Source organism: Rhinoraja longicauda, chromosome 35 (genome assembly GCF_053455715.1).
Source record: "Rhinoraja longicauda isolate Sanriku21f chromosome 35, sRhiLon1.1, whole genome shotgun sequence".
NCBI lineage: Eukaryota > Metazoa > Chordata > Chondrichthyes > Rajiformes > Arhynchobatidae > Rhinoraja > Rhinoraja longicauda.
The window spans coordinates 12669554-12697461 of NC_135987.1; the positions used below are offsets into that span (position 1 = coordinate 12669554).

General features: G+C 37.8%; 1 protein-coding gene across 7 annotated transcripts in view; it reads right to left on the reverse strand.

Moving 5' to 3' along the window:
• The window catches only part of gbf1 (golgi brefeldin A resistant guanine nucleotide exchange factor 1), a 165415-nt gene that overhangs the window by 61450 nt on the left and 76057 nt on the right, over nt 1-27908 (reverse strand). For all 7 annotated transcript variants that reach the window (XM_078428585.1, XM_078428581.1, XM_078428580.1 and 4 more), the window contains 4 exons: nt 23771-23902; nt 7093-7211; nt 5331-5439; nt 2588-2648 (listed from right to left, as the gene is read on the reverse strand). In XM_078428585.1, coding sequence (XP_078284711.1) covers nt 2588-2648; nt 5331-5439; nt 7093-7211; nt 23771-23902 — 421 coding nt within the window. The remainder of the gene's footprint in view (nt 1-2587; nt 2649-5330; nt 5440-7092; nt 7212-23770; nt 23903-27908) is intronic.

The following is a 27908-nucleotide window of genomic DNA, read 5'->3' on the forward strand; positions in this document are numbered from 1 at the left end:
TGTGCTTTTTTGGTATGACTGTATGGCAAACCAAATGCCTTGTATATGTTGCAAAACATACTTGGCTAATAATTACGATTAAAATTTAGGACATGAACTGAATTTGGAATTCAACATTATTCCTCCTTCCGAGGGCATTTTCTGCTAAAGATAAATGAATCCTGTCTGATTACACAATAATGGATATCAAATAGTCTGATTCGGGTTGGTTCCTCACAGTATTATTGCTGTCGCCATAGCAAATATCAACAAATTTGTCCTCAAGGTTACATTTGTCAACTCCCCATTTTTTTCTATTCATGCTCTGTCCTACAATGCAAATACTGCAAATGTATATCCTAACTATCTTTTACTCCCAACATAACTGATTCTACATCTTATGCTTGGAACATTAGTTAAAAGGGTAACCACATGAACACAAAAGTGAATTCAAAATGAGCATCTCTTTCAGCTTCCACAACACTGAGTGAAAAGACCTTGAGGTAGAGGTACCCAGAAAGTGGCAATACAGACAGACTATTGAAGGTGGTGTTCGGTATCCTTGCCTCCATTGGCTGAACCACTAAGTATAGGAGTTGGCACTTCACAATACAGTTGTATAAATTGTTGCTTAGACCACACTTGGGATATTGAGTGCAGTTCTTGTTGCCAAGTTATAGGAAGAATGAGATTAAGCTTGAAAGGGTGCAGAAAAGATTCACAGGAATGTTACCTGGACTGGAGGGCTTGAGTTATAAAGAGAGATTGGATAGACTTGGAGTTTTCTCTGAAGCAAAGGAGTTGGAGGGGTGACATTTAAAGTGGTACACAAAATTATAAGGGGCACAGATAAGTGAATGGTCACAACCTTTTCCCAAGTTAGAGTCTGGAAATGGAGGAATAAAGGGGTTTGGCCGAATGCAGGCAAATGGGATTAAGATCGATATCAGGGACTGAGTTTCTTTGTAACAAAGTGCAGCTGCCTTAAAATGAACCATGCTATATCGGAAAAATTAAGCAATGAGAGTTTTGGACATATAAAATACACAATATTAAATTGTATATTAAAACCAATTTAAGATTACATAAGAAAATGGACAGAACTTAAACTCTATGGACAAACTAAAGATACCAGTTTCTCTTATTTCATTGATTATCGCCAGATAGTCAGACTTTTTAAAGAAATGGTTTATCTTTTAAATGCTGCACGCATACTGTCAATCAGTTTACAGTAATTCCCCACTGCTTTCTGAGATTTCTGTCTGCACAGCAGACATGGCTGCACTTCTTCTAGTAATTTATATAAATTTGAAACCATATCTGCTCACCTGAACAGAAATCTTATTGACAGTGTGCGTGCAACATTTTAAGAGAAAGAATACGAACTTTTTTTTTAATGGACAAAAAATGACACAAGAACAAATATATGACAGGACTATAGCTGCATGCTAAAGAGGCAGATCATGCCTGTAAAAGCTTGTGTTTCCAATATTTTTTTTCCTGAGGCCGCAAAAGAAAGATACTCCTTCACAGGGACAGAGAAAAACCACAAAGGGGGGCAAAGTATAGCAGCGACTGTGGATAAGCATTTACAATGGACAAATTTGAAATGCAGATCAATTTCTTGATCTTCAATATCAAAAGTATTACTTGCATTGGACACGAAATAATAGTGTCACTGGAAAAAAACAGCAACTGATTTGTGTGGAATGAAACATCACATAAAGAGAGCTGGGGAGGATCAGCTGGGCAGTAGCTACATCAAATGACCCTGCCAGCAATAGTGCAGGCAATTCCAAATCCACTTGGTCACGAACTTGCTAAATCGCTCTCCAGATGGTCATCTTGGTGTGCAAAGGGTACAATGCAACAGTATCACATTCTGCCACAATTTACATAGAAACTTAAATTTGAGATTCAGAATGAGTTGCAGAAGGAGCTGCAGATGAGATACTGGCTTACCCCAGCTGATCCCGAGAATGAATGTTAAGTTGCTAGGTTTATTATGCTTTGAATAGATTAGGCAGCTGCTTTGCACTGACAAAATACCTGTGGATATCCAGTCCATTAAAGTCAGCTTACATTGTTCATACATAAAAAACCACTGTGTCAGAGGACAAAATTGACCCAATACTCGTATATGCAACCTAATGGCCTGCTCAGTAATCTGGGAGGCAGAGGGGCTACGTGTCAGTTCAACTAATGTACAGCCAGAGAGAATGGAAAGAGGAAATGTGAAGCTGTGAAATTCTGTGATAGAAGGCTAGGATGATAAAACTGTTACTCAACAAAAACTGATTCACACAACCCAAATATGTTCAAAAGATATTAACAAACAACATCGCATAGATCTTCAAAGCATTTTACACCACCATAAACAGGAAAAAAATAACTCATTTCCAAATAATTATAGCTCGACAATACGACTGTTCAATCGAAAATTTAAGAGACCATTTTAGATCAATAGAGGTTTTATATTTGCACTAATGAAATCTAAACAGTAATGAAACAAGTCCACTTTTTTGATATTAAGGTATCAACACACAAAATAGTTGCCCTTGGCTAGCCCCAAAGGAGAACTATGACAGGTTAATCTCAGTATTTCTACCTTGAGAACAGCAGCTGCACCATGTCTACCAGTGTGTGTTCAGCAGATTTCCTCAATAACTCTGCAGAGAGAAAAAACAAATAACACAGGTGTCATTATGCATTGTGATATTATCAAGAGGCTCCAACAAGTAGACCTCCCTCCTAGTTTTGTTTACTAAGGATTAAGCAGAGCTTATTAAACCATTTTAAATTAAACTCAATGCATTTGTCAGACACAAACAGAAGGAAGATGGCACTGCAGCACTGTCAGTCCTTGCGAGCAGCTGTCTGTTTACACCCTTTACAGCACAAGATGCCCTTTTACTGCTTTTAATATAAGGCACACATTTCTGAACACACATCCATAACTTATATAGTTCCAACAGACACAGATAAAGCCAAATCTTGATGAAATACAAAGCCATTTCTAATCTCGAATTTCTAAGACTTTAAAGTGAAGAAATGTTCTATCACAGAGGGTTAAATCTTCTACAGGCAGCTAGAATGGAAAACTTGGATCATCTTGATGCTGCAAAGGTCCTTTAATGGCCTGTGTGAAATGCAACCAAACACTTCACACCACCAACCAGCAATGCACCTTTTGTGCAAAATATTTCTTGCGCCAACCACATTGCAGGTTAGTTAAATATCATGAAACAAATATTCCTAACATGTGGCACTACGAATTTGTTCCACTTGAGCTTAGTAATTTACCAGCGGCACCCTCACTCAACTTATTTAACTTAGTTATTTATATTTTCAAACACTACGTCTTTTATGAACCTAGTGGGATAAAAGTGCATAGAAACATTAAATCCAGCTGCAATAAAATCTACTTTGCAACTGGTTTTGCAAGAACTCCAAGAATTTAAGAAGGTTCCTCACTAAACAGCAAATAGCTAAACCGAGCAAGTGAACTGCATAAAAAGTGGTGACATCAAAAGCTAGACCTTTTTAAAGCACAATGGGATGGGACAAAGGATGAAGAGTGACCATGAGAAAACACAAAATATTCTGCCAGAATCCCAACATAGCTTTAAGAATTCAGTTTGAGCAGTTCAGTGGGAACAGCTAGTTTGTGAGTCATTTAAGGGGTTAGATTGCCTGATCTGCAGTAACTAGGAGTACTCCCCTCCCCTCCCTCATCACCACCACCATCCTTCATGCGTGAGGGCAACATTGAATCCACCATGGAATAAGCCTACAAACATAGAAGGAATTTTAACGGGACTGAGTGGGACATTTCGTGCTGTTGCAATCACGACTAGAAGTTGAGTGGCTGGTGTGTTTGGTTGGATGACCCAGCCCATGAAATAAGTCTGTCTGCCAGTCGGCTGCAAATTTAGTATGTTTTCTAATTAAGAAAAACAAACTACTTGCTCTGATTAGTTTATTAATTAACTGTTAATTAAATAGTGCTTTGTCCCAGTTTTATGCTTGGATTCTTTCAATGAAGTAAAACTACCAGCAAGAACAACTGATCACTCTAGTCTTTCCCACAAAATAATTATTGATTGTGGATTGTGGAACTGCTATAAAGTTCCATGTGTAATACACAAAATATGTTTCACCTCCAATTCATGATTAAGACTAGTTTTATTCAAATAATTGTATCTAGATTTTACCACAAACTGTACGATAAGAGTGAAGGAAACAGCATACCATCAGTACCTCTCTATATAAACATCATTACAATTGTTTGGCACTATATACAGTACTCTTAAACTGTGGGTTACTTATGCTGATGAGCTGCCACAAAGCCCACTTTCCCTACTTGCATACTTCAGGGATATGTGCAGTCTGGCTCGGTAACTTGATCAGTATGGACGAGTAGGGCTGAAGGGCCTGGTTTGGTGCTGCATTGATATACGAATCGAACAATTTTTAAAGGGGTGGGTCTTCTGGTGAATTCAATCTGCACAGCTGAGAAGGGAACAGGAAGCAGGCCACCAGGCTTCAGATCAACAAAAAAGTGATTCGGTTGTTAACCCACTGTGGGTGGTACAGATGAGCATCGGTAGAGTTGCTGCCTTACAGTGCCAGGGATCCGGGTTCGATTCTGACTACGGGTGCTATCTGTATGGTGTTTGCACGTTCTCCCTGTGACCGTGTGGGTTTCCTCCGGGTGCTCCGGTTTGCAGGTTAATTGGCCTCTGTAAATTGTCCCTAGTGTGTAGGATAGAACTAATGTACGGGATGATCGCTGGTCGGCGTGTACTCAGTGGATCGAAGGGCCTGGGTCCACACTGTACATTCTGATTAAAAACGAAACTAAAGAGAACACCGGAAGAAAGGGGGAAGGTTCGCAAAGTGTAGCGGGTGTTATGGATTCACATCCTGGGTCTTCATGCAGTCACACCTCACTCATCAACAAGACAGAGCACACTCCAAGTTGAGAGCAGGCTTTAAGACTGAAATGAGACTCCTGGGTTCACTCTATTGGAAGCCTTCATCAACCCAATGGGCCAAATGGTCTCCTTCCATATTGTATCACAAAACCCCATTCTCAAACACCTCAATAACATTTGACAGGCTTTTAAAATATTTTTAAGTGTCACTGAAAGGGACATTCATAAACTATGTATATAGATACAAATTATTTAAAAATCAAAATTTGATTAAAAATAAATTAATCTGTGTGGGATAAACTGCTTGTGTGATCCGGTAAAGTTGCCAATTAATTAGTTCACTTAGTCACCATAAAACAAGAATACAAAAGTTAAAAAGATAATAGAAACAGGCACACATCCAAGAAAACTCACCACTGAGCCTCATTTCGAAGCATATTCGAAAACATGACTGCATAATTTCACAAACAGATTCATTAGTCAGATGAGCACCAACAGGAGTGAGGAGTAAGGTTCTCAAGACCTAAAAAAAATGATAAAGCAAAATGCTGTTTCAATCCATGTATTCCCCCGAAATAAACACAAATGCTTAATTCAAGAATTATGCACGCTTTATCCTGCACTGTATTAAAATAGATCAATCGGAATCCTTTGTTAATTTTATAAACCTGCTGTGATAGCTCATCAACAAGCCAATTTTAAAAGCTGACATCAATATACTTGATGTATTTTCAATTGTGATTACTACCTACCTATGATCAACAGCAACCCCCCCCCCCATTCATTAGTCCGAGTTGTTCCAAAAAGTTCCAATATATTTTGGGGGAAATGCAAAAAAAAAATCCAGCAACTTTTAAAAGAATCCATTCCAAAATACAGCAAACACCTAGAAAAATAGGTGCCGTATACGCCATTCGGCCCTTTGAACTAGCACTGCCATTCAATATGATCATGGCTGATCATCTAAAATCAGTACCCCGTTCCAGCTTTTTACCCATATCCCTTAATTCCATTAGGCCCAAGAGCTAAATCGCTCTTGAAAACATCCAGTGAATTGGCCTCCACTGCATTCTGTGGCAGAGAATTCCACAGATTCACAACTCACTGGGTGAAAAAGTTTTTCCTCATCTCAAATGGCATACCCCTTATTCTTAAACTGTGACCCCTTGTTCTAGTCTGCCCCAACATTGGGAACAGTTTTCCTGCATCTAGCCAGTCCAATCCTTTAAGAATTTTATATGTTTCTTTCAGATCCCCTCTTATCCTTCTAAATTCCAGTGAATACAAGCCCAGTCGACCCATTCTTTCATCATATGTCAGTCCCGCCATCCCAGAATTAACCCGGTGAACCTAAGCTGCACTCCCTCAATAGCAACAATGTCCTTCCTCAAATTAGGAGACCAGAATTGCACATAATTCTCCAGGTGCGGTCTCACCAGGGCCCGGTAGGACCTCCTTGCTCCTAAACTCAAATCCTCTCGCTTTGAAGGCCAACATGCTATTAGCTTTCTTCACTGCTTGCTGTACCTGCATGCTTACTTTCAGTAACTGATGTACTCTATCTGCCTCTATTGCCAGTTTCAGGTGCCTCTACCTCAAGATCTCTTCACTCGGTGTTGTGGAAGCTGAAAGAAATGCTCATTTTGCATTCACTTTTGTGTTCATGTGGTTACCCTTTTAACTAACAAGCATAAGGTGCAGAAGTTTTGTTGGGAGTAAGAGATTGTTAGGATATGAAATCACCAGTGTAAATCATATATTGGCCACCATATCATGTCATGTGATATCAAGCAAGTGATATCATGCCATGTATTGTACGATGCGCCCATTTTAACCCGACTTATATATTTAGAATGCCAAGCAAATGGCTGAAGTATGGAATCCACTGTGCCCATGTAACTTAGGAGTAGAGAGGAAGAATTTACCAAAAAGACAAAGTAAACTGAGGACAAGAGAAGGAATTAATCAGAACAATGTAGAGTACTATGTAATCCCCTGGTTCACAACAGAGACAAAGGAGAAATCTTGAAGCCAAAACATGGAATCCCCACATGGATTTGAATGAAATTGAATACATCATTACACTAATTACTGGCCAAGTAACCAGATTTCGTTTTAATACCAGTACTAATTAGTTCCGCTGTTTTTCTTAACATTACCTAACAGGCGGCATTACCTGCAAGATTTTCATCAGGACAACTTCGTCACTCGCAGGGTCTGTGCCCACAAAACGAGCATGTGTGACAGCATCAGCCATATTTTCAATTCCCTCTGCTGCACCTTCGTGATTAGGGTCTGCAAAAGAACACTTCAGTATTAACATCCCTAAACTTTTAATTAACAACATTGAGCAAATTCAGGCTACTTCTAATTAGTCAGCTTAAAATTTGCACCACTATGTTTCAGAGTTTAACGCTGTTAATAAAACCAATGATCCGCCATCATTTCTTTACAACGATAAGAGTGATTCAGGATTAATTTCATTATTTGTCAATGTGCACTGGCTTTTTATTTTTTTAAATTTTGGATCAACTCCTGGAACAAACCTAAAATAGGGTTAAACATAGAGACCGTAGCTTTTGGACACTTTTGTCATGGACTTTTCACAACCTCATGTCCTTAGTAGGAAATATAATCTTCTGACTGGGATGAAACAAACTGACAATATTGTGGTCTAGGTCCTGGGGTTTTATCCAAACAGGGACTACCATATGCCACTGTGCATCTTTAACATCAATGTATTTTTCACATTCCTGCTAAGTACATAGACTTTACATAATCTTTCAAATTATCCTTCCTTAGCGTGTGGATGAAGAATAGATTTAAGATGCTGCTGTCAAGTACCTTAGCAATGGCAATAATTAGCTGTGTACTCTGTGGATATATACGTCAAGACAAAATGGTCAACTTTGAAAGCTTAGACAAAGGGAGAATTGGCAGAATAAAAGGTTTTAGATTACATCAGAGAAAATACCTGACTAATGAATCTTACTGCTTCAACAGCATTGAGCACTCTGAAATTTAAGAGTAATTTATGGAAAAATATAGACAATTACAGTTTCAGGTTGGAAAGCTGAAGCTCATAACTTTACAATGAAAGAACTGAAAAACAATAAAACTCACACCACTGTCACATAAGGCCTAATTGATTAAAGTAATTGCCATTGATAAGGAAGGAATCGTGTAATCAATAGTAGAGCTAAGTAAAAGCAATTTTCATGCTGGCTGGAAGCAGAACAGAGGTTTTGTTTTGACTTAGTTGATGTGGCTAAAAGGAAATGTAATGATGTTTGCCCAAGTTAAAAGCTGCTACACGGCTTGGCTGTGAGGAGACAATATTCCCGAGCACTGCATTACATAGTTAAACTGCACAGAATGTAACTAACTTCCTCAAATGTTTTCAGATAAGAAATGGAATACTAACGGGTTGTGATATAACTAATGAGTAATGACAGTTCAAAGTTGAACACTTCCCTTGTGTCCAGCATTGCCAAGGATGATGCTCTACACAACTTTTACACAAAGGCACTGACAATGACCACAACAGCTAAGCGAATAGCAAAACTTATAGCACCAAGGATGGACCACAGTAATATGGGAGGTGCCATTTATTTTTTTCCATCGTTGATTTTACAGCATAAAATATGGGAATAAATTGTCACAGATAGACAAGGGGCAGGTAATCATTTCCTACCAGTAGCATTAAACCCCCCCCCCCAAAAAAATGCTACTTTCTTTAAGTTTAGCAACAATTTGGCACAACTCCAGGCAGTAATTTGATGTGAAGGTTCTGCCCCAACTTATGCTGGCAACATGGCATTAGGCAACAATGCCATCATTTATTACTGTTCATCTTTAGATTATTTTAGCAGTACTCCATTGCAAGGGCATAATTTATCTATTTGTCACAGGACACTCTTCTCATTACTAAGAAATCTAAAACTGGCAGCAAGAGAAGAAATGAATAAAAATACCAAGATATAGTTTATAAATTAGATTAACATATAAAGCAGCTGGTTGAGATCTTGTGGTTCAAAGCTGTACCATTCTCCAAACCAGCTAAAACTTTGCCCTTTTCTGAAAAGTACAATCGTTCCAGCTGTTAGCACAGTTATTAACAACTTCCTTACTGACAATTTATACCAAAAATATAATAGGAATTTAAATTTTGGTTTTGCATGCTGAAAATACATTCATCACTTGGGCAAATTACTTGTGTGACTACTGAACAACACTAATCTGATTCCAGTACTCACTATCTTTACAAACTATTTTATCTTTATCTTATTGAAGCTTAATGTTCACCCAACAGCAACTCCAGCAATGAGCAATGGTAATCACGAAGATCCAACAAACGTGTTGATAACTGGGTCAACTTTTTTTAAATGGTTTTTCAGATATCTTCAAACATCAAGGACTGAACTCCAAAACAATTTTGTGCACTCATTTTTGTTATGCCATCAATTTACTACATTCAGCAATTAATACAGCATAACAAAACTGGTGCCTATATCTTATGTAATCATGCTTGCAGGTACAGAAGTTGATACCTGGAACAGTGGATACAGTAGATGAGGTTGGAGGAGACGCAAGTGAACCTCTGCCTCATCTGAAAAGACTGTCGGGGTGCTTGGATGGAGTCGAGGGGGGAGGTAAAGGGACAGGTATTGCATCTCCTGCGATTGCTGGGGAAAGTACCTGGGGAGGGGGTGGTTTGGGTGGGAAGGGAAGAGTTGACCAGGGAGTTTCGGAGGGAACGGTCTCTGCAGAAAGCAGAAAGGGGCTGATATGGGAAGATGTGGCCAGTAGTGGGATCACGTTGGAGGTGGCGAAAATGTTGGAGGATTATATGCTGTATGCGACGGCTGATGGGGTGGAAGGTGAGGACAGGGGGGACTCTGACCATGTTACGAATGGGGGAGGGGGAGCAAGAGCAGAGCTGCAGGATATCGAGGAAATTCTTTTTAAAGTAAATACCACACTGAAGGAATGCTGTGAGCAGCAAAGCAATGTACGAGCTTCATATTTTCCATTCAATTAGAGACTTGCTAAGAATTACCACGGCATTGGACATCTAAAGATACACCAAATCTAAGGAAACATTTTCAGATGCTGAACCTGAACAATGTTGAGAGCAAAGGTCACAAAAACAAAAAGGTCACTTTTCTTGATTGCAGAGATGATCAGAATGCACCATTTAATAACTAAAATCACCAAATCTAACATACCAGCTCTTAGCAAAGCAACAGAAATGTCCCCTTGGTTATTTGAGCTATTCTGATCATCATTTCTCATGTGCACAGAAACTGTATCCAAGTATTTATATTCCTATTCAAAATCTTTTGTTAAATCAGAGAAAATTGAAATTACAACAAACATTAAAAATGAAATTCAGATTTTAACTAGAAAATTCAAAGCAATGTGGTGCAGCAACATCTTTTGCCTCTAGCAGTACATCACCTTGGAATATTGATGCTGTTCATTAAAAGGAAAATTAAGCTTGGAACCACTGTCAATCAACAACTTTGAGTAAATGTTCGAAGACCATCTCAAAAAACAGTTCTCTTGTCCAGATTCAACCGAAAACAGGTGAATTAACTCATGCCACTGTCATCGGCTCGTTTTCACAAAGAAAAATCATTGCAAGAAGCACTTAGATATTGACATATATTGGTATAATGTTTTCAAAGTGCATGGATCTTTTTCAACTTCCATGTCACTGATCGGCTAAACTCTGCCCAAGTACAAAGTAAATACAGGAAACAAAAATACACTTATCAATACAAAAAACATTTATATTATAATAATTTACATATATACAACACCCATGATATTAAAACATCAACCCATTTTACAGAAATGATACAAAACAAACCAACTTCACAATGAAATTAAGTTGAACCGATGACCAAAAGGATTAAGGTCCAGAAAGGCAATTCTAAAGCCTCAGACTTGGGTGACTGAAGGCACAGTTGGCAGCAATACGGTCATAAAATTCTGGTTGAACAAGAGGCCAGAACAGGATGAGTGACTTGGTCAGGGAGGCTACAAAAAAAGTGGAGGGAAAAGGACAGAGAGGTGAGGACATGGTGGTGTCTAGAAACAAGAATGAGAATATTTAAATCTAAATAGTGAAGGCCTGGAATTCACTTGATGGGTGATGAAAGTGCAGGGATCTGAATTTTGTATGAACTCAATTCACTGAAGATGCAAGAATCTCTTGCTGTCCATTGAAAAGGAACAATGAAAATTATTTGCTAAGCGTTACTGTAGATTGCAAAGAGCGAGTCATATTATCAAGACAAAAAAAGTTGTGAAGCAATGTCATATTTTAGCACTCACCGTTAAAGTGATTACAGGTAATCTTTTCCCCATCTTGAATTTGAATGCACATCAGTTAACCAGTGAACAAAGACAGTATTAATGATAACTTTGCAAAAAGCAGCAAAACTTTCAGGGATATTATGACTTGGGCATGTAGAGACATTTGTTTTCTTAAACTAATTCCTTTTTTATTTGTGTCTGGCATGATACAAAAGCCAACAATGAATGAACTGAAAGATATGCAATCACTAAAACTTGGCATTGGGGATGCTCTTTCAGACACAAACTAGTTCCACTTGCTCGAGCAATGACTGCTTTTCCTCGCACATACCATAAACTACAATTAACTCCTCTAAAATTGACACTCATACTCCGTGAAATAACACTTCTTAAAAGATATGTTTTGAATGGAGAAATCTAAACCCCACCATGAACAGGGACTCAATTTGCACCTAGAATACCAATAAAAGAAATTCAGCACCTAAAGTGAACAATTGATATACAATTTCCAAATTTTGAAAGGAAAAGGACAAGCTGAAAGGAATAGTGTATTAAGTTGCATTTTCATGACTTTCAAAAATGCTTAATTTGAAAGTAAAAACATAATGTTAATAACTACATCATCAATAATTGGTTTAGTCAAAAATCATTTATATTACTTAATTTTTTAATTAACTCATCTTTTCTCAAAGAACATCCTTGCAGCATTAGTCATGCCCTACCAACTTGGTTATCTGCAATTTACTCCTACTGTGGTTTCATCCTTTTGCCAATTTTATCTTCAGATCAGTAATTTACTTTCAATTAAGAACCTTCCACTTTAGCTAAAAGTCCAAAGAATAATGCTACTTAAACTCTTTCAAAAGTATATGATCATAATACAAGTATAACAATTGTGGGAAATCAGACAATTTCACTTATTTACACAAATATCTTCTAAAATGTAAAATATTAATAGCTACACAACACTTTACAAATTTATCTTTAAATTGTTCTAACTTCATCCAAATAAAGATTAACATTTAATCGTGTTCAAATATTAATCATTGCAAAATTGTTAATATGTCCAAATAAAAACACTTATGTAATCATTTAATCCAGGATGGAACTTCATTTCACTTAATATTTAAATCAAGTCAATGATGCACCTTCAGTGAAAATTCCAGTTAACCTATAGGTGGCACTATATACAAGCACGGACAATATGCTCCACAAAATGTCTTGTAAATTTTTCAAAGTACCACAAAATTAAATCATCAATAAAATCGCACATCCAAAAAACCTACAATTCTCAAAATAGCAACCTTACTGTATCTCCAAACAAGATCTAATCATGCTGAATCCTTGTATTAAATTGTGGTATTTAATATATATTTTGTGAGAAACCTGCAGCTTTAGATTTGACAAAATGTAAAACTGAGCATTTTATTCCATCCTTGATCTTGATTTTTCTCTGTAAGAATTCATTTAAGATCAAATTGCGAATTTATCAGAGGCTGATTTTCCTTTCAGAAAAGTGGCAAATCATTGATAAAATATTTGTGTTTTTGTATGAAATTTCTGTTCCGTTAGAAAAGCAACAATTCATAAGCAATGCGTCAAAATTCCAGAATGATAACCTCCTCATCAAACAGTTATGCTTACTAACCATGCAGAATTATAACCTGTTTAAACTCATGGACTATCAAACCTCATGAGAAGCACATGTACAGTGCCCTCCATAATGTTTGGGACAAAGACCCATCATTTATTTATTTGCCTCTGTACTCCACAGTTTGAGATTTGTGATTGATAAAATCACACGTGGTTAAAGTGCACATTGTCAGATTTTATTAAAGGCCATTTTAAACATTTTGGTTTCACCATGTAGAAATTACAGCAGTGTTTATACGTAGTCCTCCCATTTCAGGGCACTATAATGTTTGGGACACAGCAATGTCATGTAAATGAAAGTAGTCATGTTTAATATTTTGTTGCATATCCTTTGCATGCAATGACTGCTTGAAGTCTGTGATTCATGGACATCACCAGTTGCTGGGTGTCTTCTCTGGTGATGCTCTGCCAGGCCTTTATTGCAGCCATCTTTAGCTTATGCTTGTTTTTGTGGGCAAGACCCCTCAGTTTTCTCTTCAGCATGTAAAAGGCATACTCAATTGGGTTGGCCACTCAAGAATTGACCATTTTTTAGCTTTGAAAAACTCCTCTGTTGCTTTAGCAGTATGTTAGGGATCATTGTCTTGCTGTAGAATGAACCGTCTGCCAATGAGTTTTTGAGGCATTTCTTTGAACGAGTAGATTGGATGTGTCTGTACACTTCAGAATTAATTATGCTACTACCATCAGCAGTTGTATCATCAGTGAAGATAAGTGAGTACCTTCAGCAGCCATACATGCCCAGGCCAAAACACCGCCACCACCGTGTTTCACAGATGAGGTGGTATGCTTTGGATCTTGGGCAGTTCCTTCTCTCCTCCATACTTTGCTCTTGCCATCACTCTGAGACACGTTAATCTTCGTCTCATCTGTCCACAAGACCTTTTTCCAGAACTATGGTTGCTCTTTTAAGTACTTCTTGGCAAACTGTAACTTGGCCATTCTATTTTTGCAGCTAACCAGTGGTTTGCATTTTGCAATGCAGCCTCTGTATTTCTGTTCATGAAGTCTTCTGCGGACAGTGGTCATTGACAAATCCACACCTGACTCCTGAAGAATGTTTCTGATCTGTTGGACAGGTGTTTGGAGATTCTTCTTTATTATAGAGAGAATTCTTCTGTCATCAGCTGTGGAGGTTTCCTTGGTCTGCCAGTCCCTTTGCGATTAGTAAGCTCACCAGTGCTCTCTTTCTTCTTAATGATGTTCCAAATCCAAACAGTTGATTTTGGAAAGCCTAAGGTTTGACTGATGTCTCTAACAGTTTTATTCTTGTTTCTCAGTCTCATAATGGCTTCTTTGACTTTCATTGGCATAACTTTGGTCCTCATGTTGATAAACAACGATAAAAGTTTCCAAAGGTGATGGAAAGACTGGAAGGAAGATTAGATGCTGAGTGCTCTCTTATACCTGCATTAAGGAGGCAATTAAACACCTGTGAAGCTATGTGTCCCAAACATTATGTTGCCCTGGAATGGAGGGACTATGTATAAACACAGCTGTAATTTGTACATGGTGAAACCAAAATGTATAAAAATAGCCTCTAATAAAATCGGACAATGTGCACTTTAACCATGTGATTATTTTCTATTACAAACCTCAAATTGTGGAGTACAGAGGCAAATAAATAAATGATGGGTCTTTGTCCCAAACATTATGGAGGGCACTGTAGCTTCAGTACAAATACCGTGCACACCACAAAAACACTGTCCTACGTAAAATGATCATTGTGTTGAATAAATAGGTTAGGAAGCCAATGGGTTTAAGCAATGTGTTCACAGCCATTTTTAATTTTCCAAGTCAGGTCTGTTTGTTTAGTCACATCTCCATAGAGACTTTAATTGAAATTTATGAGGTCAGACATTTTGATTTGAAGCTATGCCTGCTAGTGTGGAAACAAGCAAAGTCAAGTTGTTGGTTCACTGTGTAAAACAAAAAGCCTGCTTTATTCACAGAGCTCCATTTTTAAAAAAATGTACAGTATAAAGATATGGGTTTATAGCATCATATCTGGCCTGAAGAGTGGAAAGTCAAAGAATAGCAACGGCAATTATTATAGATTTCAGACTTAGTGGGTGTTGTACAAAGCATAAGGCGTAAGGAATGCGGTTTAGCAGGAAAAGAAATGGAAGGTTGCGGAAATGACAACAGAAATAAGGCTTCAAACAAAACTCTACGTCCAAGAAATAAATCCCTCGCGGAAATATTCTGTTACAAAATATTTGGTTGTTACTTAACCGTAAGTATAATCTTTCACATCCTTTGGCCACATGCTAGCTCTGTGCATATTTGGATAAATTACAATCATCAGGAGATAAATTATCCTGGAATTTTTCTACTTCTTTTACAGTTAGCAGGTATTAAACTCTTCCATAAGGCAATTCAGAGCAGACATCGCCTTCTGCAGAGATCCCCAAGAGCAGACAACGAGACAGCTCAAAGTAACAAAACAATTTGTTGATTCTATGAAAGAATCATCATGTCAGGTTTAAAAAGATAAGCAAGATAGGAGCTTTCTGGGTCAAGCTTAAACTTCAATCAAATAACAATAATTGATTCAAGTGATTTGTGGAAAGCTCTATGTACATATGACTATAACAAAACATGTCAGGTTTCCAGGGTCCTAATCCTTCAGGCCAGTTTGGAATATTACAGCCACAAAGGATGCTTAATCTATGTCAGCAATTCTCAGTAGAATCAGTGCTCTCGTCCATGTTCCTCTGAAATTGAAGCTTTCAAGCAATGACCAAAACAATAGCTGTGCATGGATCAAACAGACATGATAAAATTATGCTATTTCTCATTTTCCTTGGGATCAGCAATGACTTCCCTGCGTTCCAGTTCTGTATATTCATAGGTGGTTAATGGTGCTAATAGAATCAGAGTCTTATAGACAAAGAAACAGGCCCTTCAGCCTAGCATGTCCAAGCTAACCATTTTGACCATCTACACATCTCTGATTTGACCACATTAGGTCAACATTATTCTCTACCTTGCATATCAAAATATGTACATTAATGTCTCCTAAAATTAGTGATTGTATCTGATTCCACCACACCCTCTGGAAACCTGATAGACAATAGACAATAGGTGCAGGAGGAGGCCATTCAGCCCTTCGAGCCAGCACCACCATTCAATGTGATCATGGCTGATCATTCTCAATCAGTACCCTGTTCCTGCCTTCTTCCCATACCCCCTGACTCCGCTATCCTTTAGAGCTCTATCTAGCTCTCTCTTGAATGCATTCAGAGAACGCAGGTGGGTAGTTTGGGAAGAGATGCTCATCCTCAACTGGCTCCAGGCACCAAATGTATTGGCTCAAGGATTTAAATGCCACCCCAAGTGCTCCTCCATTTCAAGTGGTCCTAACCAGCATATGGGAGTGTTTCATTTCAAAGATTTCTTGAATCTTCTGTCCATGATTTAATTTCATTGGCAGGTTCTTCCTAAAAGTTATGCAAAGGAGTCCACGTTTTCCTGAGTTGGCCTTTATAATTAGAGTGCAGCATTAGACAGCGGGACAGGTTGACTATTTCCTTTTGTAAAAAATTTCATCAAAGCGGATTCTCTCACACGAGTCAACGTTGAGATGGTGGGGTCAGTTCCCACTGTGCATGTTGTCAGTGTACTGCAACTCCATGTCTGAAGAAGGGTCTCGACCCGAAACGTCACCCATTCCTTCTCTCCCGAGATGCTGCCTGACCTGCTGAGTTACTCCAGCATTTTGTGAATAAAGTTGAGGTGACTTCAATTCTGGAGTAGAGGTGATTGAAGTTGAATAGTCTTCATTAGCCCTATTCCAGTAGATGAGCTCTACTCCAATGGGAAGCAATGTGGCAACATTGGAACTATTGGTTAAGATTACATCCCACATCAATGTCTGCTTGCAGCCAAAATTTGAGAAAGATGTTCAACAGTCCCCTTCGTTGGCAGAATGAAATGCATGTGTCTCGTGGTTCATGCAGCTCCCTTGATTTCTGATGGAGTTGCCACATTGAAAATCGTGTCCCAGACCACCAAAATGTAAATGTAAAATGTAAAAAACCTTTATTGTCACTACACAAAGTACAGCGAAATTAAAGCAGTCCATTAAATGAGGTCATTATTCACAGGCCTCAACTGATTTAAAAAGCCACCTGTCAAGATTTAAGATGGCTGGGTCAGGGCGAATAATCCTGCCGTGGAAATTGAGGAATTTCAATTCAGTTTAACTATTTGTGCAAAATTTCTTCTATTTTGGGATATGTAACCTGAGGTCAGCCCTGCATAATTTATCAATAAATCATCCTGCTCACTTTTATTTGTCTACACAAGGATTTAGGTGGTTCAGATGCCTTTCAACATACAACAAAGTGACGAAGGAAATCATAAAAAATGTCAGACTTTTTGTATAAGAATTCCATCATGTTCATGCCCCACCACTGTAGCAGGCAAAAACGGTGTGTAACATGACCGAAATAAGATCAAAATGTCACCCATTCCTTTTCTCCAGAGATGCTGCCTGAGCCGCTAAGTTACTCCAGCTTTTTCTGTCTGTCTTCGTTTTAAACCAGCATCTGCAGTTCCTCCCTACACACTGGTAAAAGTCTCCATTTGTGTACTGAAAAAACTTCTGTAAAAATATCAACAAGCAAACTCAATAGTGTGAATCGAGGCAACAATCAAGGCCCTGGTGCCACACCATTTTCATGCTATCGGACATATTTTTTTATAATTTGATCTGGGTTTCTGGAGATTTGGTTTTCCTACAGTGAGCCTTTAAAGAGAAGTGGTTATATTTAAAGATCTATCTTCAATGTGAAAACTATTACTGCTTAGTTACTTCTCAGTACAATTGCTTTGAGTATTTCTTTTTGAAAGCCACCAACAAACAATATCATCGTCATAATCTGCTTTGAGAAACTCCAAAGCACGAGTCTCCATTCTTTGAAACCCTGCTGTACAGAGGGAATGAATCTCACCTCTCCTCACGATTAGTCACTAAACAATCAACCTACAGTAAGACATTCACGGAAACAGCTATCACATGACTGCGAAGAAAATGATCAACGTCATTTCCTGTTCATATGGCAATTGAAGGAAGTACAAAGAACTAAATCCAAAGCTCAAATAAGAACAGCTGTCAACCCACAGAAATAATCACACCGAACTGTTTCTTTATCAAATTCATGTTCAGGGCAGATAGTTGACATACCCTACTCTAAAGCATAAAAGATCATCTCTATTCTCAAAGAAACCCATTCTAATTCCAAATAACAAAAAGAACAAACAATAGTAAGTAAAACAGGACTGTTCCAAGACATTAGGATCAAACATTTTGCTTTTAATGGAAGGATTCCATTTGAAGGAAGTACAAAAACATACCAAGAACATCCATATGAAATTAGAATTAAATTTGTATGAAATATTACAGTGGAACTCCAAAGATTTAACGCTTTCTGACAAACAGGGTTGTTCTCCTTATGTCAAAAATCAGGATATGAGGAAGTTATAAAGAGATGTAGATGAATTAAATGAGTGGTAACAGGAGTACAAGGTGGGAAAATGTGAATTCGGTCATCTAGTTCGAAAAATAAAATTGCATATTATCTAAATGATCAGATACTGTAGAGAAATGCAGAAAAACCCCAGTCACAGGGAGAACAAGCAAACTCCACACAGACACCACCCAAGGTCAGGATTGAACTTCAGTCACCACAACTGTGAGGCCTAACTCTGCTTGATGCCCCACTGTGCCATCTCAAAAATATTAAAGATTTTTGAAATTACAGGAAGACACAGAAAGAGCAGCGAGGTAGGATTAATTGAAGCTCTTCAAGTTCGCGAAAAGGACTTCACTGCACTGCTAACACCAATGGCAAAAAAATGTTAAAAGTTTTATTTTCTCTACTGCTGAGAACGAATATGCATTTATTAATCATATTTTATCAATTTCAGGATGATGCCCAAGTAGTTTAATTAAATATTTTAAAAGTGTACTGAATGCTCTCCCGCGAGGAAAAAACTCAAAAGACAACTTGATACGACAATTCACAAATAGTAACAGATCTTTCTTGAATATACTTTTATATTTTTATGATATTCTTCAGCAAGAACAGGCCTTATCAGCCCACAATGACCATTCAGAACATGCCAAATGTGTTTTACTGAGGTGTAGGAGGGAACTGCAGATGCTGGTTTACACTGAAGATAGACACAACATAACTCAATGGGTCAGGCAAGATCTCTAGAGAAAAGGAGAATCTGAAGAAGGGTCTTGACCCAAAACATCACCTATTCCTTTTTTCCTCTCGACATGTTGCCTGACCCGCTGAGGTACTCCAGCATTTTGTGTCTATCTTCATTGTTTTACAAGGGGATAGCTACCAACCAGCACTTTGGAGAACTCCATTGTTCATCTCTAAAATAGAAACTGTGCTTTGATTTAAAATTTCATCTGAAAAACTGCATCAAAGCTCCATGTTGCTACAACAACCTGCAACATGCTTAACTCATGAGCAACAGACTGAAATCAGAAATAAAGCCAATACCCAATACCCAGCTATTGGTTTCTCAGAGACATGCTTTTCACACAATTGATTGGTGTCTCTATAGTCTGTTACCATTTGCATACCGAAGATCTCCACATTTAACCAGGTCTGCATGAACAAATGTGTTCCTAGTGCACAAAACCAATCGTAGAGCAACCCATGTCCCTCTGTTCAATAGCCTGCAACACACTTGTTTGGCAAGGCGGTGCTTCAACCCATTTTAGAATATCCTTTGTTGCCATTTTTAAGTTGTTTAATTGCACGTTGCCTCTTTAACCAAAAAATTATGTTCCTTACAGTCATTCGTCTGCAAAATTAATTGCTTCTGTTTAATAAAATCTCAGTCCCGCCCCATAATACATCTTCCATTTGGTGTCCAACCACCGCTTTCAAACTAACAAGGTCTGCAATGGCAACATCTAATAGGAGAATGGGTAATAAAATACATCTCAAGTACATTTTGTTCAAATAGGAAAAAAAGACTATTAACCAATTTCTTTCAGTAATGATGCCTGAATTGAATCCAAGATCTTTTCATAATTTATATCAACTAACCAGATTTGAGTAAATATCTTTGAGTAAACTCCCAACTTTTAATTTTCTTGCTCAATAGGCACTTAAAAACAGCAAATGTTCTTTCTCTCTCGCTCTTTCTCTCTAATACACACACACAAAATTTTACTTAAAAATGGAATTGGACTTCACTAGTACACATCCCTCAAAAAGGATTACTGATGGCTGGCAACAATGTACTATTATCCTTCAACAAACGAGCCCCAAGTGACTCAATCTGAAGGAGATATCCCTCGCCATATTATGTTGAAATACCATCACCAAAGCTGTAGAATAACCACTGCAAGGAAAATTAAAAATCAATGTTTTCACTGCAGACACACATCTCAGCAACAATTATATTCTCAGAGACAATGTAGTACTAAGAGTTAACACTGAATTGTTAAGGACCAATGTTTTTGGAGGGCATATTGATGAAAATGCAAAGCAGTTTGTTGCATATGCTTGTTAGAAAATTACATTCATTCCAAGCTAAAAATCTCCCTCCTCAAAAACAATTAGAATCAGATTGATCCTATGATTTTGTGGAACCAAATAAATTAACAGCACAGTAAGCAGGATTTGGACCAAGATAGTCACAAGAGCTAATTAGGAACTACCTGATTTAACCCCGTTTCCCATCTTTGGTCTGTAGCCTTGTAGGTCTCATGAAGAAACTCTCTTTGGCATCAAATTAAAGTCACCCACTGCCAGACAGTGAAGAGATTTTATTCAATTTCTCACTCTTCCTTCTCTAATTATCTTAAATTTTTACTGACCTTTCTACTCGGGCAAACCAATCCTTCCTATTTGATCCAAATAAATCTCTCAATTGTATACAGCTTAGCTAATATCCCCAACTCACCCTGAACCATCTTGGTTCAAAAACAGCATCTTTCCTCAAAATTAACAACTTTAAACTTGGTAACATCCTTGTGTGGTTCCATTCCTTCTTTTGCACTGTAACATGCATCTTGTCCTACAGTGACCTAACAACGACTACATACAGATTATGGGTTATTTCTCATCTCTTCCTTTGTATGCCTCAACCAATAGCCTTGAAAGAAATTTCACCCTCAAGACAATTACAACAAGGCTATGTATTAAAAGGGTTACTTTAATGGGAACTCTTTTTAACTTGATTGATGTCACAGAAGATATGGAAATGGTTTTCGAGCAAGTGAGTGAGAATACGAACCTATGCATCCGAATGCATTCCTATGCACGTCTATACTTGCATAGACGTAAAAAGCTCAGACATTTTGACAATTTCAGAATGGATCCTTTGACTTACTCCCAGATTTGCACAAAATTAAAAGTTTTCAAACTAACTCAAGCTAAAATTGTTGGTATTCAAAGATTAAAAAGTTAAAACAGCACAAGTCAAAGCTGATATGAGAACGCAATGCTGCAGATATCCACTATATATGCAAACAATGCAAATCACAGAAGATCATTACTGCTATGCTGTTGACTGAGAGACAGAGTTAGACTCAGCAACTGCGACTGCTGAACAAGAATGAAGAAGACTCTCCCCACTTACCATGGGAGAGTTGTGCTTTTGCAGATCTATCAGTCTACCTCCCAAGTCTAATATTTTAACCTTTAGACAGCATCTTCATTTTAATGCAGAGATTCAGTTTGTGCTTCAGACTAATTTAAGCTATAAAAAAAAGGATTCAAGAAAAAATGTAAAACGTCTCATACCCCCTTCCCTTTTCACTATTTCCCCCCATAGAGACTCATTTATAAAAGGATTCACTTGATTTCCCTGTGCCTCTTTAAAAAAGAAAATCCCAGATCTGTCAAGAATTGTGGCCCTTAAAAAAAAATACAATACATGGCCATGAAACTAAATTTACAAAACTGTGCCTGCAAGGAAGTACATTCTTAAAGCCACATCAATTCTAATACTAAAGTACAAGAATATATATATTTTTAATTTCAAAAAATGTAAATACAAATGTAATCTTTACATACAACTCGCGGCCATTAATACTTGTTTTCTTATTCAATGAAAATAGGCTTGGATGTGAAGTTTTATAATTCCAAATTAGGCAAACTGTAACTCATTTTGAATGAACCACTAATTTAATCTAATTCAGGTCACCATTAACTTTCTGAACCCCCTTCACAGATATCATTGCAAGTTTAATTTTACACATTCAGTTTCCCTTTTAAATTATGAAAGAATTATATTCCGTCCAAGTGGCTGAGCAATTTACTTTAAATAGGTAAGGGAGGACAGGGTAAAACAACTACAGACACCCATTCCCTCTCTCCTAGATGCTGCCTGACCTGCTGAGTTACTCCAGCATGTTGTGATACCTTCGGTTTGTACCAGCATCTGCAGTTATTTTCCTACAGAACTAGGTTAGGAGAGATCAGGACCTATTTATTTTCAAACAATGGAACAAGCAAGCAGCTTAGACAGGTTTCAGCTCATTGTAAACACTGATAAGTATGTCAAATGAGTTTCTCTCACATGTATTTCTCCCACTATAGAAACAAATATGTTCTGGTGCATGGGGGGTGCAGGACATTCAAGGAATGGTTAGGTTGCACCTTGAGAGCTTGGAACAGATTGGATGGGCTTTTCCTTCTTTTCATCTGTATTTGAATATCATATGATTCTCTCCTAATTCACTACACCTACCATAGAAAGTCAAAATATTAAACTGCACGACAGAAATTCTTCAGGAAATATTATGTGCAATCACCCAGGCACTCCTGCAGAATGTTTATTCATCACTTCATTGGTATTGCAGGCAAATAAATTAGGGTTTGCCCTTCTCATCAAAATTCTCTTACAGGATCCTATGAATCGTGCTTTGTTTGGCAATAATATCGGCATTCTGACACGGAGCCTTATACACAGCATTTGTATATTATATAAAATACACACACACGCGCACACACACACACGCACACACACACACACACACACACACACACACACACACACACACACACACACACACACACACACACACACACACACACAGAGATAACATATAGACTGTCAATTAAGAAAATCCAAATTTCTTTCACTGACAAAGTACACCAGTTAATTCCCCATCTGGGGACTGTGGAACTGATGAAAAGAAAAATACACAAAGATAAGTAAATGTCATTGCAAATTGAAATCGCCCTGTGTAAATTTATTTAAAAAAAAACATTTTTATGACAATTAAAACCCACACTAAGACATTCAAGAAAAGAAAAATATATTATTCAAATGTAATACTTCTCTCTCGTTTATTATATTGTTTACAGTGTCCCACGTTTACCTATTCTGTTGAGCTGCAGCAAGTAAGAATTTCATTGTTCTGACTTCTCACTATTCTCAAAATTCTCCCCTAAAAAAACTGGTACATACAGTAATTTATTTGCAGAGCAAGTTGTTCGTCTTCCACTTCAATAATGATCTAAGCTACCAGCTAAATCAGGTTTACTAAAATGCTGCAGAAAACGTCATATTAAACCACTTGTATCTACTATCAAATTGTTTAATTGACAACGACTACCGACAAAGACAACCCCAAAACCTATTTTAGAGATACTGGGAAAATTATCTTCTGCAATAATACGCGTTATTTTTTGTTCCCTTTTCCCTTATTTTTTCTGTTGGGAGACATTTTTACCGAAATGATAAAATCTAAACCTTGGGCCTTATTTTCAAAATACACTGATAATTACATTTTGAAAAATTGTGATCAGTCATAAATTCATGATGGCAGGGTACCCTGCGTACTCAAACAGAGTTAAGTTTATAATTTAGTGCCAAAGTACACTTACCTATCAATTCATAAGAGAGGAACTTGTTAACAGACGTTAGTGCCAACCCAGTGATAGGTCCAGTTGTATCTTCTGATCTGATCACCTCCAGAAAAGGTCGAAGAAATATATTTGGTTCAATCACTGAAAGCTCTACAAGAGAAAATGAAAACCAACTATAAGTTCCAAATAATCAAACTCAAGCAAGATTTATTAAAGGATTATTAAAAATCATACTTTTGTTGTAACGTTTTTCTAATATCAGATTTCAAATGCATATTACACTTGTAATGTATTTTGCATGGCACTTACTAATATTTTCTAAAATACATTGCTTTGTGCACCCTTATACCTACAGCATCTTAATGTACCTTTAACAAAACAATGGGTTTTCACAGAAAACCAACTATTGTGTGGGAAAATACAGCGATCATTCTTCACGCAGCAAGATCCATATTCAACAATGCAATGAATGACTACTTCATTTATTTTCAATGTTGCTAATGAGGAAAGTGGATCAAAGTATGTCTTGCTCTTCAATTAATACCTCAACTGCAGAAAGAGGCAAAATGGGCCTCAATTTATTGGCCCATTTGAAGAATTCCCACTTTGGTCTTGTACCCGAGCTAGAACTAGTATAAAACATTTCCTTGATCATCGTCTGCCTGGATCTGTCCTTTTCACACCTCACATGCACTTTGCCCGCTTCCATATCGCTAGTTCCCCTCTCCCTTGACTCTCAGTCTGAAGAAGGGACTTGACCTGAAGCGTCACCCATTCCTTCTCTCCAGAGATGCTGCCTGTCCTGCTGAGTTACTCCAGTATTTTGTGTCTTATAGTTTAAATGTTACTTGTTTCTGCCATTTGTAATGAAAGAAAAAAAATTAAAAGAGATACTTAAATAGTTAGTGTACACAAGCTGGAAGTGACTTGCAAAATGTATTTTCTGATCATAACAAATATAATTAATGCAACAATTATTTTTGCACAAGCATGCAGGAAATGAAAGATTTTTTACATCAGAAAAATTGGAAAGGGCATATTTCTCTTGCAATCGTCTGTTTAAAGCACAGAATGAAATAAGATAGTCAATTTCATTGAATTCAAGCAATATTGCAATGTAAACTATGCTTTATTTTCCCCTGATGGATTACTGGCATTTACATTTGGAGATGTCTGCCAATCATGGGGTTTGGACATAACTGTAGTGAACCTCATTACCGTGCAGTACAGGAGTGAAAAACAGATGTGTCTGGCCCATTAACGTGTGTGGCATTTAAAGTGGCCACATAACATCATCGGCGATTTGTTGTACCCAAACAAACCGCAACCATGTAACGCGCGCGCTCTATCACACTTATCAAAATTAGATGGAATCCCAGTTACATTGCAGGCCCATAGCTGTTGTCAGATGTCACTTTAACCGTCTTGTCACCTCTTAGTCAAGTTTCCACAGGAGTCTTGATATATTACAGGGGCAAGCATTGACCCTTAAAATAGCTGATTAAGCACTGCAGATTGGCATAGTCTGAAGTTTCAATTAAATGCTCAGTCTGAATGGTCTCGACCCAAAATGTCTCCCATTCATTCTCTCCAGAGATGCTGCCTGTCCTGCTGAGTTACTCCAGCATTTTATATCTATCATTCATATGAATAACTAGACAGTCATGGTTTAAGTCTCCCAAGTGATAGCATGCACCTGTACAATAGACATACAACATTTACTTCAAAATAGAGGAAAGAAATATCTTTATTTAAACAATGCGTATCGCAGAACACGCTAGATGCAGGAAACATGTTCCCGATGTGGGGCGAGTCCAGAACCAGGGGTCACGGTTTAAGAATAAGGGGTAGGCCATTTAGAACTGAGATTAGGAAAACCTTTTTCACACAGAGTTGTGAATTTGTGGAATTCTCTGCCTCAGAAGGCAGTGGAAGCCGATTCACGGGATGCATTCAAAAGAGAGTTAGATAGAGCTCTTAGGACTAACGGAATCAAGGGATACTGGAAGGCAGGAACGGGGTACTGATTGTGGATGATCAGCCATGATCACATTGAATGGCAGTGCTGGCTCCAAGGGCCAAATGGCCTACTCCTGCACCTATTGTCTTTGTATCCATGTATCTATGTATCACACTTATAATTGAATTTCAAAATGCCATCAAACAACATCTGAAGGCTAATCACCACAACCCTGTGGGAATCACAACCAAAGTGTCGATCGAGCTGCTGCAAAGAACCACGTGATGATAACCAAATATTCCAATTTTAGCAGAGGTGAAAGACAAAGAGTTAAATGGTGCGGATAACAGATAGAGCCAACTGCTTTATTCCAGAAATGATAGAGAGAGAGAGGCACGCAATCCGAAGAGAAAAAACACCCAAAGAAAATGGTGAGATCAGTGCAATGAGAAAACCCACAATGATAACAAAACATCTGAAATACAAATGCTCAGAGGAGCAAAAGGTTAAAAGTCAGTAAAGAACAAAAACATATCCCATGGCATAATCATAATTCAACTGTGAAATAAAAGAGTATGGCCCATAAAGCAAATGTGCTGATACATAAAGGGTTAAGATCCCGGCTGAAAATGTAGCGATTTCACACTCGGATACACATTCAGCAATACTAGATCTTCCTTTCACCTGGTTAAACTGAGTGAAATGCATTTTTTAAATAATTAACTTTCAACCAATAAATACATTTACAGTAAACAAGTGGACAGGGTATTTCCCCCCTCCAGTCTAACTTTCCAAGTATGCTTATTAATGGACGTTCTGGACGATTTTCCCACTGTGAATAGCTGAAACCTGTAAATTACAACAAATGCAATCCCCTCAGGAATAAAACACTTTATACAGTAACAATTTCTGACTGAAACAGAATTCAAGGTCTACATATTTCTGCTGAAGGCTCCTCCCCGCCCCCAGGAGCTTCATAATCATTGTGCTGTATGGGAATATACTCTGTCAAAGCACTGAAAAGTTCAATTTTTACAGTAATCATTTCCCTCCATCAATTTTATTGACTAAGTCTTTTACTACAACCTCTGTTCTGTTACTAAATACAAGGCCAGCCACCAGTCATTTTAGCAAATTAACATGTGAAAAAACTGAGCCACAGTATCAAGCAGCAAATGAAGGTCTAATTATTTACACAAAGTAGTCAAATCAAATTTGATCCACATACTAACCCTTTATGCATCCTCGGGTCATAATAGATCTCAAAAAATGTTAAACAAACAAGTTGGATCTCCTAGAAGGAAATCTTGTGACTGTAAGGGGCTTGGTTAGTTGACACTCACTTTTGATTTCCGCATCCGAGCAAATGCTTACTTGTCTTGTAAGCCTGGCAATGTGGATTTGCTAGACAGATTCCTTTGATTAAGTGATGTTCTCTGAACAGAGTTTGAGTACGGAGACCAATACTCAGAAGAGGTTAGAAGAATGAGAGGTGATCTCAGAAGAGTCTCTCAAAGGAGGATGTTAAAGGGCTATTTCTCCAACTGTAAAGTCTGGTACCTGGGTACATAATCTCACCATAATACATCAGCCATTTAAACAAGATGAGAAATTTTTACCATGCAGAAAATACCAAATTCTGGTATTTGATCACATTATTCAGGTCATGGACAGTGTGGGAAAAGGCCCCTTGGCCCAATTTGCCCACACTGGCCAACATTTCCCAGTCACACTAGTCCCACCTGCCTGCATTTGCTCCATATCCTTCCAAATCTGTCCTGAACTACAGTGATGACCTCATCATTTCAGATCTAGTGTTCCAAATTTTAAGTGCTGTAACCAGACAATCCAGGTAACTGTGCCTTCTTAGAAACTTCTGAATTTAACTGTGTTAGTGTCAGGATCTTAAACTGAAATTAAGGATAAAAATAAAACTGAAGATTTCATCTTAGCAATATTGTAAAATTTCATGCAAAAGCTTCCATTATATATTGGAAGTACAATATTTAGATTTGCATGGTTTTGCTTTAGATGCTTCACAACAGGCTCTGCACTGAGGTTGCGACAAACATCACCTGCAGACTCGTGCAGAAACTATTGAAAATTTAAAAAAATAGATACTGGAAACAGTCAGAAGGTTAAGGAGCATCTCTGGAAAGAGTTATTGCTTCAAGTCTAAGTACGTTTATCAAAACT